The sequence below is a fragment of the Lutjanus erythropterus genome, chromosome 3 (assembly GCF_056507025.1).
Source record: "Lutjanus erythropterus isolate fLutEry1 chromosome 3, fLutEry1.hap2, whole genome shotgun sequence".
NCBI lineage: Eukaryota > Metazoa > Chordata > Actinopteri > Lutjaniformes > Lutjanidae > Lutjanus > Lutjanus erythropterus.
The window spans coordinates 28,344,217-28,364,270 of record NC_139319.1 but is presented as its reverse complement, the minus strand read 5'-3'; the positions used below and the strand labels follow the sequence as shown (position 1 = coordinate 28,364,270).

General features: G+C 39.2%; 1 protein-coding gene across 5 annotated transcripts in view; it reads right to left on the bottom strand.

Moving 5' to 3' along the window:
• The window catches only part of sorcs1 (sortilin-related VPS10 domain containing receptor 1), a 189,373-nt gene that overhangs the window by 91,096 nt on the left and 78,223 nt on the right, over positions 1–20,054 (bottom strand). For all 5 annotated transcript variants that reach the window (XR_014769854.1, XR_014769855.1, XM_084715688.1 and 2 more), the window contains exon 2: positions 9,010–9,077. Coding sequence is in view for 3 of the 5 variants with exons in the window: in XM_084715688.1 (XP_084571814.1) it covers positions 9,010–9,077 (68 nt within the window). In the remaining 2 variants the exon portion in view is untranslated. The remainder of the gene's footprint in view (positions 1–9,009; positions 9,078–20,054) is intronic.

The window sequence follows — 20,054 nt, the reverse complement described above, 5'->3', positions numbered from 1 at the left end:
TCTAGTGGCACAATCTCAGGTTCAGTGTCTTGCCAAAGGACACTTTGACATGTGAACAGGAGTATGTAGGGCTCTAACTGCCAGCCCTGTGATCACTAGACGACCTGCTCTATCTCTTGAGTCACCGCTAATGCTTATGTCATGTTAACTATGACTATTGGCCATAATTCTATATTCAAGGTCCACTTCATGCCACCCTGTGGGTCATACTCAGCATCTGAACTGGAGTAGTAGGTTTTGCCTAACATGACTGGCAAGCAGAGCCACCACTTCATTTCTGAGGGTTCATTTCCTTAGTAAAGAGTGATAAACACTAGCTTTGAATAGTTGAATCAAAAGCAGCTTTGAATGAGTGCTGAAATATTCAAATGTTGGTCAAAGCACTAATGCGAAATTTGTGTTCAGTTGAAATTTAGCATTTCAGACAGTCTCAGAAAGTTTGAACGACTTATTTGAGCTGTCAGGTTTAATTTATTTTGAGGGGACTGAGGCTCAATCAATGAGACTCTCTAATTTCACATGAAGATAGAGAAAAAGCACAAAGCATGCAAATGTTAAAAATGCAGCGCAGAATGCCTCGTGTGACTTCAAATGAAGCAATCACTCACATCAATTGATGTTTTTTTTCCCTTTCCACCTTCTTTCTGTGGAGCTGCTAAATCCAGACTGAAGTCCTTGTTTGAAGGGTTCAGCGTTTTCTGAGAGCTTCACGCTTGACGTTTACAAACAAGCCATGAAAATACAGAAATATTCACGGCACACTGGCAATTTTCTCTCATTTACTAGCCCTTTGAGATTTATTATGGGATAGTTTCCATGGTTAGAAAATACATTGCCACCAGGCGAGCTCTCCTGGATGAGTCCGGTATCATTCATCAGAAACCATCAACACCCAGGACCACGGGACAATGACATCATCAGGCTATTGATCGGCTCCTCAGAGGCCCCTGTCACAGAATCATTTGATTTAGTGGCCAATGACTTATTTTTAGTGTCACAGCAACTTTCAACATGAACCAATAAAATGGCCCGCAATCCTAGCAGATCCCTGGAAGATGAAAAGTTACATGAAATGGAAAATGATAGTTTCTCAAGGACGATGATTCGGAGTGAAACTTCTCCGCTTTGCTAGTGGCTTTTGAAAGGCTATTCAGTGGTTTTTGTGTGGGTGTGAAATGCAACTCCGACCACACAGCTGGGTTTTCATCCGTCGTCAGGAAGTTGGCTCCATGGGGGCTGCAGGTGAGCCAATGCTTCAAGCTGTCCACATGTTGAATTAAACAAGGGGGGAGTAAATGAAACATTGTGCGAGGACACAAGAATGATATCAGTCCTGTAACAGTGATATGGCTCACTGAGGAGAATGGATTCTGGATATGCTCAGAGGATGATTGAGCTATTACATCTTGAAACATACTCTTTCACACACACACACACACACACACACACTCAAAAAGCCCAAAACCCCACTTTTTACTTTCTTTAAAATAGATTAGAATTATGTCTACAGACACTTATTAAAAGGCTTATTAGATAGAATTTCAATTATAACTTCCAAAGTCCACTATACATTGATAGGTAGCTGCTATTGCTTTTGCTTTGGCCATGGGGGGTTCAATTAATCATGGCTTGGAGGATGAGAGCTGGGATAGTTAACATGAGGTCAGTCATTGCATTAGAGCGCTGAAAACACCAACAGCTTGAGACACTGGACAAATGGCAGCTGGGCTGAGTGCTCTAGGATGAATTTATGAAATCCCCAGCATGCTCAGACAGTATATCTTCTGAGTAGCAGGCTAAATCATAACCTCCCCTCCTTCCCCTCCACATCTGCAATCCCTTTCCATCATATTCCTGCCCTTCAGGTTTGGTGGCAGACTTCCACTCTTAAAGCTACACTCCACAAGAGTGTGTTTAAAAACAGAAAGGTTGGAGGTTGCAACAGAGAAGAGCTGCTCATCGTCCCAATATGACATGGTATTTCCTGCTTCTTCTCACAAATCCATCCAATCAGAGAAGTCATGTCATACATATGCTACTGTAATCACTGCAAGAACATTTTTCAGGCTCCATTTTTTCATTTTCATTTTCTTTATCAAAAGTAATGCAGCTGATTGTTTGGAGGTTTGCAGTGTGATCAGATACTGTCGTGCCTCGACTCCAAAGAGAATGTCACGTCTGCAGTGCAATTTTGATCCACGTGGCTTCACACCCCGCTAGCAGCATTTCAATAGTGGAGCTTTTTGCTGGCCTGATTATGTTGATTTGCTCCAATTTTGTTGATTTAGTCATTTTTCCTCTTTCTTTGTGTGTTTCTACAATTGCTAAGTAAGCTATACAGTTAAGCAGTTTCCTTATTATCTATTTTTATGATCTCAAGTCTGCAGAGGGTCTTGTATTTTTTTTGTATTCTCTTTACCATTTCTGTGTCTGTCTTCCTGCCCAGCTCAATCTGCTCTTAATAGCTTGACACAGCTGCTGTCAAAAATAGACTCCGCACATATTCTTTGTAGATCAGAGCAAAGAGACACTTTTGTTATGAGCTGTGGCAAATTCAATGGAATCCCAAGCATTGTCCAGGGTTGCGGCAAAGCAGGAACGCAAAGCAGTAGTACCTGGTGTAATCAAGCAATTACTAGTTAATGTAACATGACTTTTCATGCTGCAGATTCATCAAGTTGTGTTTATTTAATCAACTAAATTGTGTTAGTCTGCAATGACATGATAGTATATCAGTATACCACATCTCAAAAACTTTTTAGAGTTGGACTTTTTTTGAGAGTACTCATGTCATCTCTTCATAATATCTCTGCCTCCTCAACAAAAAAAAATGTTGAAAATATTGAATAAATTGTTAACGATGTTCAAAAAATTTGAATACTTTACAGAGTAGGATGTTATGTGACATTACCTCTTGGAATTTAGTTGAATATCCTGATCCAGAGTCTAGTTTTGTTTCACAGTACTAAAGCCTGGATTATACTACCAAACAGACGTGTACATGGGCAGATGCAGATTCCACAGAATCTGTTTATACTACTTTCTGGAATCTGCTTGGAGGATGTGTTCCAAATGTGCACTTTTTATTGGCATCTACAAGATCAGTGTTGTGGCTGTGAGGACATGTGGTCACAACAAATTGGAGTAACGCAGTCCGCACATAGACTACACACACACCCTCTGATGACGAAATTTACATCACATGTTCCTTAGTCAATGTTCACAAACCTACAGACACCGAAATACCACGTTATGTAATGCAATGTCCCATTAAAATGATTGTTAAGTCCCTGCAACAGTCAAATTTTGAGATGTTCATATGATATTTGCAGTTAAAAAAACATGGACAGACAGGAAAAAAAATAAACAATAAACAACTATCTTGCAGGGACAAAGACCAGTTGCCCAGATCGGACAAACCAAATACTGACTCTAGATAGGCCCTTTCATGTTTTTCAGGAGTTTTGCAGCCATCATAGCTTCTCTTACATGTTTGGAGGGGGAGGGAGAGGTAAAGTGTTTGCAACCTACCGCTTGCCCACAGCTAGAAGCCACCAAATTCTACACATTGTTCCTAAAGAAAGCTCAAAAACGGCTGCATTTCTTAAGGAAACTTAAGAAGGCGAGAGGGGCAACAGAAAGCATCCTGACTGAGATGTACATGACCCAGGACAGGAAAACTTAAAACTAGCCAGAACACGATTGGTATGGAGATGAGGTGCCTGCGCAGAGCCAAATGGATGTTCAGCATGCTGCAATCAGGAAAGAGATACAGAAGTATCCGCTGCTGTGCCACCAGACTGAAGAGCAGCTTCTTCCCTCAGGCTGTGAGACTCTTCAACTCATCCTCTGCACTCCACCATAAAACAAAGGTTAGTTTTGTAAGTAGTGTAACGGGACACACATGGGACACACTTGCATTTTGTCACATAAGCCTGTTGTAGAATGTTTTTATAATGATTAATAAATGTAACTTGTACCTCACAGGCCACTATAGGCCTGTAAATAAAGGGAGTGAAAATGTGGATAAAACATTTGGTTCTATCAGAGCTTGTCAATGTGTGGGGTTTTTTGCTTTATTTTTATGTTCTTTGGCATTAAAGCAATGGCAGCCAAGTAAACAGACTTGCATGCTCACTTCTTGCCATGTGATTTCGAGGTATAAAAGTTTCAAGCTGTTACCTCATGTAGCTATTTGGGGCCACAACAGGCAGAGATGCCTAGTTTAGCTGCAAAATCTCCCTGAGGAGTGTTGGATTTCTGTCAGACCAATTGGCTATCTTAAATGCAGTTATCTGTTGCTTTGCTCTGTCTTTCAGGCTCTAAATTGCCCACTAATGTTTTGCACTGCCATTATCCTCATCACTCTCTTAAAATGCATGTCATCTGCTCACTCATCTGTCTATCTGTCAATCCGCCTGCTTATCCATATGCGCCTTTAATCATCCGCCCTTTACCAGAAGCTCTGTTTTCTCGAGACTTCAGATTTATAATACTGTGAGTGAAACATCAGTAGTAGACGCACCATTACGAGGGTAATGTGGTACCATCATCAGAGGCACAGAGCAGTAGCCTCACTTGGGCCTCTATGAGGTAAGAGCAGTCATATCATGGTACATTTACCATAGCTCTGGGTGAGAGCTTAAGCCTTTAGGCAGCCTCGGAGGAAAACCGTGCATTGTTTGTTGCGTGAACTTGATGCCTTTTTCCATCAACAAGGGCAGAGGAAAAGAGAGAATCTGGAAATACTTTTATCAAGTAACAGCAGTTCTACACAAGTCAATATTCAACTCTCAAGACTGCATGAAAATACACAAGAGTAGTTCACTAAAAGGTTATATGGTTTTTGTTTGGTTTGAAACAAATTGACTACAATTATGGGTATGTGTTCCAAAATCCAGAAGTGTATGGATTAGGTGATATGGTAGTCTTTGCCAATAATTTGATGATGCAGTATAAGTCCAGGTTTTCCGTAAAGTTCTTATATCATACTCACCGATATTAATTAATAAAGTTAAATTGGATATGGCAAGTAAGGCAGTCAGTAGCAGCAAGTCCAAATACATTTTAAGTATTCTCACTGATTTTGTTCCAGTACAAACTACAGTCATCCAAATCCCAAAATGCCTTCTAAACTCATATTTATGTTTTTAATATTAAAATATGAGATTTGTTGAATTTTGGAGCTATTATTGGTCCCAAGTTGAGAAAGGTAAAGGAACATTGTAAGAGATCAACATAGTTTCATAGCAGTCTGTGACACAATCATCTGTTAAATTTATGTACATGGATATGAACGTTCCTTATCTATGTAACGCTCTGCACAATTCAAACAAATGTATTATCCGTCCTAACTGTCCTTCTGCAGACAAGTAAGTAAATATGCTACATCAGGTAACTTTTTCAAAATACGGGTCTTAAGTAGATTTAGGCTCCCAAACAACTTGATTAGATTTGGAAAAGATTGTCGTTTGGAGCAAATTAGCAATATTAAGTATGAAACATCCAGTTGCACTTTCAAAACAAAGGTCTTAGTAGGTTTAGGCACCAAAACTACTCCTAAATTTTAGGGAAAGATAGTGGTTTTGGCTAAGGCACAAATTGCCTTGATGCTCGGATGTATGTCCATGTTGTATTTACAGCTTGTTGTGCTGCCCTCCAAAACATTTCTACATCTTATGTTTACATTATCATAAACTCTATAAATGGTGTACAGATGTCACTTCTGCATCACCCTGTTAGCACTATTTTCACCATAATGACCTGCTCACGGCACATTACATGGTTACTTATCAGACGAAAATAGATAATTTGAGACAAAATATTGATTTTAAAATGTTTTGTATATTTAAGAAATATTTTATTGCTTCTACAGAGTCTATGATCAGAACTGCATCCATAGAAATGGTGCATTCTTCATAGCAGCAGTCTATTATACATAGCAACACTCTGCTATGAAGAAATGACAGACCTTTGAATGTTGTAAGTGACCAATCAGGATTGAGTATTTCACAAAACTGAGTAATAATAGCTAGTTATTGTTTCATCGTTTTACCCTGTGCATGTTAATTGTGCTAAAAACTGATTAACCAAAAGATGAAGGTATCTCATCTCTATTTTGCTTACCCTCTGTTTTACCTTAAGCACTCAGTATAAAATGTAAAATGTGTCAAAATCTGTCAGGGTGAAAACACACATGAAGGATTTTCGTTCTTTTTCTGCCTTACAGCTTAAAAAATTAACCTTGGAAGCAGGGAATTAAATTTTCCAACTTTAAAAGGAGTCTACAGGCTCAAACATTAATGCAGAAAATTAAGCTGACAGGTATAAACCTCAGTATAGACCTACAGGTAGAACTCTTTGACAGATTTTAAATTTCATATCCCTGGGACTACTTTATCGAGACAACAGTTGCAATAAAAAGGTTGGTGGAACTGAGACTGCCTTTAAACTGAATGCCACAAGTTGCTTTGGCCCTACTTTCAATTGTCAATGCAGTGAATTGAGTATTCATGCTCTATGTTGTCAAATATCCAGTGTTAACTGGTATTAACCTTTTTATGCTGTTATCACCCCTCACTCTCCTTTGAATTTCTATAAAGAAAAACTCAATTTCCACACTCAAAATCACATATGCAGCATGAGTATGAGCTTGTTTCAAACATTTCCTTGAAGCTACATGACACTTATACCAAGTGAAACACTCAAATTCAAGATGCTATATTTTTACGGCTGCACCATTACATCAAATGGAAATCATCTAGACGTGTTCTGCATTTTTTAAAAATGTGTCTTCCTCATAATTCTGCTTGACATATCTGGTATATTTTCAAACTTTTTTTTTTTTCAAATGATCTCCACAAGAATTTTAAACCAATTCCACTTATTTGAATGAAACTTGCAAAGCAGAACAGCATTTATATACAGCACAATGAACATAGAGCCGATATCGATCTTGAAATGTTTAAAAAGTTAAAAGCTGAAAGTGAAGATGGAATTGTATTTCACAGGGATCAAGGCCATCATCATGGTGTCTGAGGAATAAAGTTACAGGACTAACTAAAAAAGAAAAACTGCCTCTTCCCTCAGAGTATTTTGGATTTAGTCCTGCTGTCAAAGGTTAGCTGGCAAACACTACAGACTAATGAAGCTCAGCGTAAGTTCAATCAGGAAGTCCTTCTATTACGCTGCCTTCATTCTCAACTTTCCTTTACTCCGTCTCTCTCCTCCTATTCCCTCTAATCAGCTGTTTGTGGGCGTCCACCTTCGTATTTTCTATCCAATCAGATTTTGCCACGGTCACTGTAGCCAGTCAGTTTGCTGCTGCCAAACTTTAAATCTGTCTTTGCTCCATCAGTTGTCATTCAGTCAGTCGCGCGACCCTCCTCCACCCCTCTCTCCTCCAGTCTTCGGACGCAGGTAGCCACAAGATGTTCACCTCAATCGTCCCCGACGTCCTCTCCTCCAGTCTTCAGGTCCAAGCAGCAGGAGTCCAGAACCACTTCACCTCACCAGTCCCTGCTTTGCACCTCTTCATCACCACCACCACCAGTGTCTAGACCCCGGGGGGGTTCTCTTCACTACAGCTTCATCACCCCCAATGATATATATACATATTGTTTCACCTCAATGGGGTCTAACCGCCAAAGACTCATGTTTCATATCTCATGCATGTGTCAATAAACCATTTTCTTTTTAGTCTCGCCTGATTGAACTGATTGGCCAACAGGAATGTAGTAGCTTCAGTGAGTGTGAGAGTTGAGGCCAGTGGCAGACTAATTCCTGTGTATGGTGACCTAAAGTCGCAGTGACGGTGAGTGAAGGAAAACAGGAGTAGTGAAATTGTCTGCCTGGCAGCAAATTTACAGTGTTTTTTGAGTTTGTCGGTGAATAAAGATTGCAGCTTCTCAAGCCTAAAGCAAGCTAATGACTGTGTGTTGTTTCAAACCTTCGAGAACATGACACTATGATGATCAGATCCACCTCCGCTGAGGGAGTACTGTCTTACACGGATACTGCCATAATACTTTATACCCAAGTAAAATGTTAGGGAAGTGTGGAAAAATAGATAGCACTCAAGCCTACAACTGGTGACATGAAAGGTCTGATATGACAAAGGTCTGCTACCCTTTTCGCTGGTACTCTTCATTGTTTGCATATAAGTCATTTTGGGAGTAGTCAAGTTGTTATTGGACTTATTGGTAAACAACATATTCTGTCATTTAGGTATTAGGATGTCCACTTTGCTTCTATTTTGCCTATTTACATGTGTTTTCTTCAGCTGCACTGTGCTTGCAGGGCCAGTGTTTAAGAATAATTTTAGTTTAACATATGTAGCGAGATGAATGAAGCTGGTCATTCTTTTTTCTTCTTTATTTCTTTAAATGTATATTCATTTAGTCAACGTTTATTCATGATTGCTCCTACAAGTTAAGATATTTTCCTTGAAAGAGCTCGTCTGTGCTACCAAAGGCAACAATAATAGTGAAAAATACCTCTCATGAAGATGATTACTTTTGCAGCTCCTCTTTGGCTATGACTCTAAGACATTAATCCAGTCACATTCCTTTCTAAATGGCAGCTACCAAAGTTACATCAGAATCGAGTCAGAAATGAGGTCGGCGCTCCAAGCAAGGCTACGCTGTGTTCAAGGCTAGTCAAGGTAATTTGCTGGATAACACTGCCAGCTCCAGTAGAGTTGATTAGTGACTTTCATGTGAGGGATTTCTGGTGCGGCTATTCAGGCTTGTCATTTTAGAGATGTTTTTTTAGACTGTTGCCTCTTTCTCAAGCTTTGAATCTTTCATTACTTCACATTATGAGATCCTTGTGAGTATTAGTATTCTTTATTCCTAAGAAAAGAGCTGAGAGCGCTTCAAACCACAGCATTAAAAAGATCAGAAATATATAGAACTAACAGTCCCATTTGACCAATTTATTGCGTCCAACTCATAGCTGCTTGAGGGTTGTCTAGAAATGTCATGAGCTCATGTAGTGTAATAAGCTTACCTCCATAATGAACTCTCAGTCACACTGTTGAGATTGAAGTCAAACAGTTTGGTCAGCATCAAAATCACCTGCAGAAGAAGAAAAGCACACCAATCAATATGCAACCTTATTGATCAAATGTCTTTTTAGCAAGTTAAGCAGTATCAATGCAAAATTGACAGGAAGGACAATAAACTGCAATCGTTTGAGAGACCTTTTCGTCTATCATGGTGGAAGCTTTGTTTTCCTCCACACAATGTCAGACACAATCGCAAATAATTTATGTTCATGTGTCAGAATTATGTTTGAACCAGAGGGTTTCATGGGTCCACAAGTTCCTCTGCAAGATCATTCCCATGTTCTCAGGGGTGGGGGAGGGTGTTATTTGCGAACATAGAACTTTGAGAAATTATTGCCTTGGGAACAAAGAACCTTGGGAGAACTAAAGATCCTAGGAACATAGGACCTTGAGAACTTAGGAACCTGGAAACATTCTGTCATGGTAACATGGGATTTTGGTTACATAGGACACTGGGAAAATAGGACTCTAAGAAATTAAAATCAGGACCTTGGAAACATCCCAGGATCCTGAGAAACTGGGAACATAGGACCTTGGGAACAAAGAAACTTGGGAACTTAGGACCCTGCAAGCATAGGACCTTATTGTACAGGTCTGTGTGTCAACAGACCCGTACAATGTACAACAACCCATACAACAGTTGTGCAACAAATGTTGCACAACTTTCAAAAGAATTTTCAGAAAATCCGCAGTAGACAATGTAAATTAATGTGCCATTCCCATCTACTACCGTTATGAATTTTAGGAATCAAGCATATCAAGATAAACAGCTGGTGGTGCCAGTCTCAATTTCACTAAACTATTGCAGAAGTTACCATCTGTTACCATTGCATTTAGTTTTTTATCAATACATCTACCTGTACACATCTGTTAACCGTAAAAACATACAGAGAGAGAGTGCTTATGTGGACTAACTGACTGATTTCCAACATGATGAAACTATTCATAAAGTCAGTTTAATATATTTGACTGTGTGATCAGTTATAGCTGACTAACGTATGTAAAACTGCCACCATAAATGACCTAAAACGAGCCACAACTAAAGCATGAGCATTAGCAATGCATGGTTGTCCGCAAGTTGATCCAAATATGCATAAATCATCCACTCGCCACCCACCCAAATGTATTATTTTCTTTGTGTTGGTGTTTCTTTCCTATTTGTACCTGTTTGGGTTAACCACATTTTGGATTGCGTCTTATAATCTATGGGTCTATGCAGATCAAGTTAATTTTAACAGTGGAAGACTGTAGCTTGAAGGTGTGTTGACCAGTAAGCCCACCCAAACCCCTCAAAAAAGGTACAACTTTACAAGAGGACTACCTTTATAAACAATGAATGAATTGTTTATTATAGGTTATTAATTAGGTTGTAAACACTTCAGGAATCATCAATAAGCTATTAAAACCCATTAGATATAAAGGGTAACAGTGACCTGATGTAATTAATTCAATTCAATTCAGTATGCTTTATTGGCATGAATGTTTTATAAACAATATTGCCAAAGAGTTAAAGATGCAATAAAACTAGTAATGTAAAATATAAAAAGTAGGAGTGCATATTACTTAAATTCAATAATTATATTTAAGGAAGGAGAAACACAATTCATAAAAATATGATTCATCAGCCTCATTAGATATTTGTTAATAAGTTACTGGCAATTTTGCAATTAATCACCATAGGCATCAAGGCTTTGGCAATATTGTTTACCTTGACATTTTTTAGCATGAAGCATTTTACACTTAAATAAGGCTCTCTTTAGCCAGTTATATGTGGTAGCAACACATGAGTAAGATTAATTAAAAACCAAGCAGTAACAGGATGTGCCCACATCAATGCATGATGCAACAGTTTTAACTCCTTTATAATTGTTTATTGATGATTATTGAAGTGTGTACAACCTAATTGTTAACCTTAATATAAAATTCATAAATCATTTATGAGGGTAACAACTCATAAATGGCACCACAAAGAGAAAGCTAAAAAAAATACAATTTACATTTTCTTTTTATTTCTGTCTTTTAATGTTCCTGTGAAACATTACATGCATTTACAAAAGTGCATTATGTACGCCGATTTATTTTAACCCTGTGACACAATTCACTGTAATAAGAGATGTGGGTGTTTTAAAATATCTTTACCAACACCAAGCATCTACAGCCACACCACCCACCATGCATATTATTGCTTAACATGATTCCCTCTAATTGTTTAAAACTCATTACTTAATCATATCAGACTGATTCTAAACACTGCACTGTAAATATTCCTTATTCCGTTAACACGCTCAAGGTGCACGGGATGAGGGAAAGTGGGTCAGCCAACGTCTTCAGGGAAAAACAGAGGCAGAAACATCACATTTTGCTCCGAGCATAAAAGAAGTAAAGCAGCACGGAAACTCACAATCTATTTACTTTGTGACTGGAGGTGTATTTGAAATGGATCAAATTCCGAAGAAGCAGAAGAGGCAAGAAAATCTTCACAGGGAATGCTGCAGTTTCAGTTTAATATAGTCTTTTTTACCAGTTGTGTAGTGTTCTTACTTCTCTTGCTCATGAGTTATGTTTCATGTTGATAACACTGTGAAACTCCCCAGGGACATGCGGTTGTGATTTTGACAGTTATCTGATGACCCTTATGCATTGCAAGTAACCCACGGCACAATGGTCAGGTGATATGGTGTGGGCGAAGAGGAGATGCTGCCAATGGAGACACATCTATCCACATTATGTATTGCTTGTGATGCGCTGGTACATCCTTATCTCCAACTTTGCTATCGGGGAAACGGCTGTACGTACAAGGCAGGCGATGGAGATATTTCCCTGTGCATGGAGTAAAATAAACAACCCAAGTCTATATGCTTTATATCTGTTGCCTTTAAGTCGTGTGCCATGCTGTGCACGGCCTATATCCAACTGTTTCCCCTTGGCCCGGCTACCTTTTGATACCTCCGCTGCCTACTATTGAGGCAGCAGCCACTGTATGACTTGTGTGACTTTGTGAAACAGTTCCACCAGCATGGGGTTCCTGTGAGTACAAGCAGAACAGATGCACCTTGGGTAGCGGAATTACATTGCGAGGTTGGGGCTCCTGTGATCAAGCTTATTAAGTATGCGCCAACATCTGCAGCCCCCAAAACAGTCAAAACGTGCGGTGCACTCTGCCGAGCTGTGGCTGGCAGGGTTTTGGCTTGTTGAGGGTATGTTGTGGAAAATAACCACCAGGACGACAAGGAGTAGTAAAAAGGCATTGATTAAGAGTGATTCAGGAAGTAGCAGGGCGTTTTCAGCATGGAAAGGATTAGCCTGGGGAATGAATAACCTTAAATGTCCGGACTAGACCTTTGCATGCTAATGACTGACCAAGTCCATTTAGCTGCCCAGCTGGAGGCTGAATTCACACTCGCACCACGCAGCTTCTCTCTGTATTCCTTCACTTTCTTTTTCACCCACTCCTCCTCCTTATTTCTCTCTCCCATCACATCTCTACACCATTTTCTACTGCGAGTCTTTGTGTCTGTATGTGTGGATGTGTATTACTCACATTGCGGGTACCTTCATTATGGGGACAAAAACACACAACCCCATGAGGTAAATCGTTCAATTTTAGGGTGATGACTTGGGTTAGGGTTAGAGTAAGGTTATGTTTGGGTTAAGGTTAAGGTTAGACTAAGGATAAGGTTTAGGCAAGTAGTCGTTATGGGTTGGCTTAGGCTAAGTCACCAGGAAATGAATGTAAGTCAATGTAATGTCCTCTGAAGGGAAGGAAACATGACTGTGTGTGTGTGTGTGTGTGTGTGTGTGTGTGTGTGTGTGTGTGTGTTAGAGAGAGGGTTGAAGGTGAGTGTAATAGTACAATTATGTTTTCAACATCTCTGAGTCACTGCTCATTGTTTGTGCGGGTCAGTGTATCCATTTGGATTTAGGTGAAGGTGATGGAGCAGTAATGCTTTTACAACTCAGTTTCCTCTTATGGCTTTTGTATATATTTGTGTGTGTGTGTGTGTGTGTGTGTGTGTGTGTGTGTGTGTGTGTGTGTGTGTGTGTGTGTGTGTGTGTATTTGCCTGTGTGCACGCTGTGAGGGGTGGTGCTCTGGCTCCAGATTTTGGATGAAAAACTCCTCTAAAAGGCTGAGGTATAAGCCGGGTGACTTGGCTTCATTAGTTGAAGGGCAGTGTGCGTACGGGCCCTTCTGTCTGCCACATATGGAGCCCATGTAGGCAGTCATCAGCGAGTGGCCCTGTCAGATGGGCTCCCACTGGAAAGTGCATATGCTCCATCACTGACCATGCCAATTAGGCCTGTGGGCTTCTCCTACTGTAAATACTACGACAAGGCAAGGTTCCCCTCCACTAGGGCCGGCAGAGACGGCCTCTGGACACTCACACGCACACACACACAATTTAGAGATGTGCAGAGAAGCATGAAGGCATCAGATTGGAACGGGACGTTAGCTGGTGGCCATGTGTAGCAATTTGAGAATAGAGATGCAGATGTTTTATAACACTGCAGTTAAAAGCTCGATGTAGTTAGAATGCAGCCTTCCTCTGCAAAAGATTGCACCATACCTGAGTGACAGTGTGTGTTTGTATGGAGGCTGTATTGACTAAGAGAGAGGAGATGATATCTTAGATGTATATGCCCTGAACAACAACCAGTGAAATCCACTAATGAAACAGCGGCAGCCACAGTGTCAAAGACATCCAACTTGGAACAGTAGCTTCAGGATCACCAGTCATCCCTGCCTGCTACAGCCAAGATAACAAGAGAGACAAACAGAAGGAACATTGTTATCTCTGTGGCAAGTTGCTTAATAAAAAGTGAAAGCTGCAATCCATAACTTTCTGCACATTCATATTACAGCAAAGATGACAAGGAAGCTAGTGTTGCATGTATCCATTTGTTTCATCTCAGTGTTGTTGGTGTGTGGCGAAAATGTCACTAACTGACCAGCTAACATGAAACACAGAGGCTCTCATGGGCATCTCCGATGTCATAAAATTTTACATTAACCTCTGTGGTTCTGTGCGTCAGCAGCACATTTGAAAAGCCCACTTAAGACTTTAAAGCTGCGCTAATCAATATTTTTATTGACAATGGATCAAATGACTGGGTGCACTGAAAGGTGTCACTTACGTTGACATGCCCACAGAGAAAAATCACCAACTCTGCAGTTCCCCTCAGTGGTTCAGGAGGTTTTAGCATCTTTTAGCTCATTGTTTTGGTATTTCAGGCGCAACATTCTCATTGATTCTAAATTGATCTGCACCAGATAGTTGCTTAAAAAAAAAGACCCACATTCATCACAACTCACCATACATTATGACATTTTGTCGCGGACCCTCCACGTCTTATACACATGCACAAGACGCCCCTTAGTGGCTGTATTAGACAAGGCCAGAAGGGCTTTCTTACACGTGCTTAACACTGTGAAACTCTCATACTTTGGTTCAGTTCATGTTTTGTCACAGGAAAGTCACTTGAATACTGCTTACTTTCTAAGCATGTAGGAAAAACTATTTTGGCTGTAGAACTGGCAAAAAATGTGAAAGTCTGTATTTAAGCCAGTGTTTGGTTTGTCTGTTCTGGGCTACTGGAGAAACATGGTGGCCTCCATGGAAGAGGACCTGCTCACTCTGTAGATTTAAAGGGCTCATTCTAAGGTCACAAAGGGATTTAACACACGCACACATTACATGTGATCATACACTAATGAAAACATACTTAGAAATATTATATTCCATTCCAGCCATATTCTCTCAATAAATCCCCCTAAATCTTAGAGTTGTCACATCTGATCTTTAAATTCCAATACAGTCCACATCCAAAATACAAGTTCTGAATTATCCAAAGGAAAAAATTAAGTCCTTAAACAGGCCTTCTTTAATGCATAGAAAAACTACAAAAAATGCAGACATGTTGGACTACACTCTCATTATTAGTTCAGGTCTGTTTTAAAATTATTCAGTAAAATTTTTGCATCTGTATTTTTTCATGGCAGAAAATAGGTATTTGTATGGTGTTGTTAAAATACATTGTTTTGTTCAAACTGCATGTATGGGATTTTACATTTGTCATGGCGTATTTAGCACACTGTCAGTCTGACTCATGGGATGTAGACTATGGGTATAAGCCTGCCACTGGCCAATTGTTTCAGTCAGTATCCGCCTCCCTTTCCGCTATCTGCATGTAACTGTTTTCAAAATCCCCGTTGAAATGGAAAACAACAAAACCAAACTAAGAGCAAACAACCAACACAATAACAATGGCAGGTTACCCTACCCTGTTTGCAAATGGTGGGAATGTAGACAGGTTAACAGCTGTTACTTTTTTTATTGAAATGCCAGGGCTCACTTCCCCACGTGTCATATATATTCATTTAAAAATCTAGTTTTTGGCTTTAAGAGAAAACAAGTGGTTGCAATGGACACAGAAAGGTCACTGTATAATTAATCCTGTTTCATTCCAAACACAACTGTATACATTCAGTTTACTTGTTTCTTGGTCTGGACTTCCTTTCTTTTTCACACCATAATCATACCATCAAAACTGTATTTTTCCTTTGTTGAAAACCCACAAAATTGATTGGTTGAGGAGCTTCTACTTTGGATGTGATTTTGAAGGAGACAGAGCACAGTTCAAAGAAAAAACTTGAAACTGTTTTAGAAGGTTTCCAAATGTGTTGAAAAGACTAGAAAAAGTTCAGTGATATTAGTCATGCAAAGGGAAGCCTGAGCTCCGGGTGGGGATCAGTAACAACTGTCTGTGCAAAGCTTTAGGTGTTTAAAATATCTCCCCATTATTTCTTTTTAATCAAAAGTATGCCTTTGCTGCTAGCAAACATAGCAAACACTGTTATCTCCTATACTGTTTGGTAATTGTCCTTGGATGGAGGAGAGAAAATATCATCATGGATCAAAATACCCAAACATGCATATACAAACAACAATTACCATTTCCTGGGGCACAAGAAGGCAGAATAAACAAATATGAAATGCAGAGTATTAGCACACATTCTGAAGCTCCAAAAGCAGGGAAATGTACTGGGTTCATGTTCTGCAGGGCATTATGAACTATTTGTTTTTCTCACATCTCATTTTTGTAATCACGTGAGACCAGATTTCTCCAGGGGACAGATCTTTTTGCAATGTTTCATTAAAGAGGGGGGAAAAAAAGAAAAAGATCCAAGCACAGAAGATGATGCATTTTCAGAGAAACAAAAATAAAGTTTCTTGCCACACAGATATATTTAATGAAACTGAAATCTGTTTGCAGTTTCTTTATTAATTCACTCAGTAATGAAGATTCAGAGAGAGAGAGAGAAAAACACCGTAATACACCACATACTGATGTAAACAAGTTTTACCTGCCGACATTTCCAAATACCTCAAACTGTCAGGCTCATGGGGGATCATTGAGCCAGGAACGCTCCTCTCTGTGGATTAGCCTGTCACATCTTCCTTTGGAAGATTCACCACTTGTGCATATTGCTAATATAAAAGTGAAACATACCTGGGAAACAGGGTTTTCAGGTGGTTGTCACATATCTAAAAATAATGTCTTCATCGGCATCAGAATTGATCAAGACCTGTCAGAGGTGCGTGTCCCAGGAGGCTCTATGTGCCGTAGCATACTAATGTTCAGAAGTCTGCGCTGCTTATTAGTCAGCAAATAATCAGTCTTCTGTGGCTTCATTTAGCCTGATTTCTTTCAGTCTTCATTAGGAGATTCATTAGAAGCTGTAGAAAAGCATAATTTAAACATGCACCCGCAACGTGGACTGCCGTCAAATGATTAAAATCTCATTCCCCCATTTTCTTTTTCTTCAGATAACAGACAACATATACATTTTCTATTTTCGATTCCATTGGAGCAGATTATTTTTGTCCTGTGATGTTTGAAGAGATGCTCACAGAATACTGAGCAAGTCTGGAGCTTTTGTGACTTCACCTGCTGTTTCATGTGCTGCACGTTTGATCCACGCAGGCCTGTCACCTTTGTGTTTTGTTTGTTTTCTGATGACGATGGGGTTTTAGGATGCCAAGCGAGTGTTTTCCTTGATCTTTAGCTATTTGCTGCTCCTAATTGGTTGTTAACCCACTTTGCAACTTATAGATTTTCGTCTCCAGTATCTTGGAGGGATTCAGAGGATGAAAATTATTGCAATTAAGTCGCAGGTCTTTCAAGTGTGGGGCCGTGAATGCATTTCCAGACATGAAAGGCTTAATGAAGACATTAAGGGTGATACTTACTGGTAATAAACATTAAAAAATGAAGAGAAATGATTCAATGTACATAATGATTACATATCATTAGTCTTTTTGTGATGTGACACAGTATGATAGAGCAAAAAGCCCTCCTCTTCATTACACATTTTGTTATGAATTATGTAGGTCTATGTGAAAAAAACTGTTTTAAAAAACATATGCACATAAATATATGAATATTTGACAGCATAAGTTCAAATGAAATGACGTGTATATGTGTATAAGAGGCTGTGCAAGGTAAAAGTTACTCACATAAACATTCTACTTTCACATGCACTAGCATATTTTCACTCTCACATACATATATTTTCACATCCATATACAATATATATATGTATATTTAATTTTACATGTACATACAGTATTTTCCATTTGCATATCGCACTAGGACTGCCCCCTAATAGGCAAAGATTGTTCATTAGTCAAAAAATATTTTTTTATGTTGGCTGCTGCAAAAAAAATCCTCATGACTACATGCGCTGGTGGTTCACTGATGAGAGAAGGTGAAACAAGTGGCCGATACACAAACTTCAGGTCGTTTTTTTTTTAGCAAGGTCATCGTACACAGAGAAAGGCAACAGCACGGCAGGCTATAAACTTTACAAACCCAGTTTAAAGATCACCATAAACCACAAATCTAACTGATGGAAGTGGGGAAAAGGGGCGCAGGTGATGCACCAGAGCACACAGGGCAGCGGATGCTTGCTTGTTTGGTTGTGCTTGTTTTTGCCACTGATAAGTTCAGATTGTTATTCTAAGTATCTGACACCGTTATGAAAAGGAACAAGACAGTTTGAGACAATTTGTTTGAGAATAAAGAAATATTTTACCTATTACATATATAATCATTTTACACATATATCTACTAGTGCTAATTTAGTGACTGAAAACTATGACAGAAAATGTTTGTCAACAATATTTTTTTCTGACTAAGATAAGTCATCTTTAAACACTGTGGCTATATTAAACATGGCAATGATATTGTTGCAAAAGACCACCACCACCACCACCAAACTTTGCCAAAATCTAGACTTATTTTCATTGACAAAAACGAGGAGAACTGTCAGGAGGTCTGTGCTGTGTGTTGCACACACCAGTTTTGTTGTGTCCTGTGTTGGGTGAGTATCAGGACAACACAGGTAGCAAACAGTGAGAACAGCCAAGACTCGGACTAACTTACATCAACTGTTTTACAGAAAGCAGGTTAAAGTTAACAATGACAAAAGGGCTTGGGAGAAAGAAATGAGGTGATATTTAGGCCCATTTTTGGTAAACTGAGGATGGAAAAAAAGAAGGGAAACAGAAGGGACACATCAGAATATTATTATAAAATATATTATAAAATTATTGATTTTGGCCCGACTACACTGACTGAAACATTCAATGAGGTCAGACAAAACTAAAAAAGACTAAAATGTCAACAGTTTTCATCAACTAAAACAGTTTTGGTTGTCTCTGACTAAGATAAAGTGTCAGTAAATGAAAACCTGTCTACAAACCAAAATGAGGTTGACTAAATGTGATAAAAACTAACAATGACATTTGACACAAGACTAACAATAGATGACAAAGCATGACAAAATTAACAGAAAAAGGGAACTAGGATAAAAGGACTGAGACCTTGTATGGATATCTTTGTCATGTCATGTCATTTTTACTGACTGCTTATGAAAGCAGACAAAGAGCCATGCCTAGGAACAGTTATGTCCTGTTGCCTCCATCTGTCTTGACATCAAAGCAGACCTTGAAATAGTATTTCAGAATCCTATAAAATGACTTTAATACTGCAAATGCTGGCTGTAGTGCTTTTTGTCTCCTTCCATGCTATGCTGTATGGGGATGTCCCGACACAACTTTTTCACTTCCGATACAATACCGATATTGCAGCCTTGAGTATTGGCCGATACCGATATCGATCCGATGCGATATCAGCACGAATCATGCATACTTTTATTACTTATTTTGTAGTGTTGAATGTTAGAAAAGGCTTGATCAAGTGATGTTACTCAAACAGAGAACAATAGTCAGCAACCAGAGTCACCTATGGATAGAAGTGCTGGAGCGGAAAATGGACTGCTTATCGGAGTGCTTATATCGGAGATTTCAGATGCAGTCCGATAAAATCCGATACTCGTTTTTTGGCTGATATCGGACCGATATCCGATATCAATATCGGATCGGGACACCCCTAATTACGTCACCTGGCTTTCTCCCTCAATCTCACCATAATTACTAGCCTAAATATTGGTTGTAATAAGCTGCTTGAAAAGATGACCTATAAGGCCATTTTTCCGGTGAGGACGGGCTGGGATGAAAATTAATCTGAAAGTAGAATGTATGCGAGAGGTGTCTCATATATATACTCACATATACTCATTAATGTACTTTGTTGTGAAAAACTTTCACAGCTTCAAAGGAGTGATGTGCCTCCTAGAATGCGTTTAGCTAATAAATCACTGTTTAACACTTTGTCATAAGGGGGAGATAAACCTTGACACAATTATTTAGAAGAAATTCATGGACACTCGTCCTGCTGATAACAGACACATCATCACTCCGAGTGCATTATGTACTCCTGCACCGAATGAAAAGCTAAACAACAACCTTGTTAAACTTCAAAACTGGGTTACTCACCGAGTAAGAGTAAATCATGTTTGAGAGAAATGTCCTCTCCCTACTCTGATCATTTGAACAAACAAACCGAATACATGAATTTTAATCA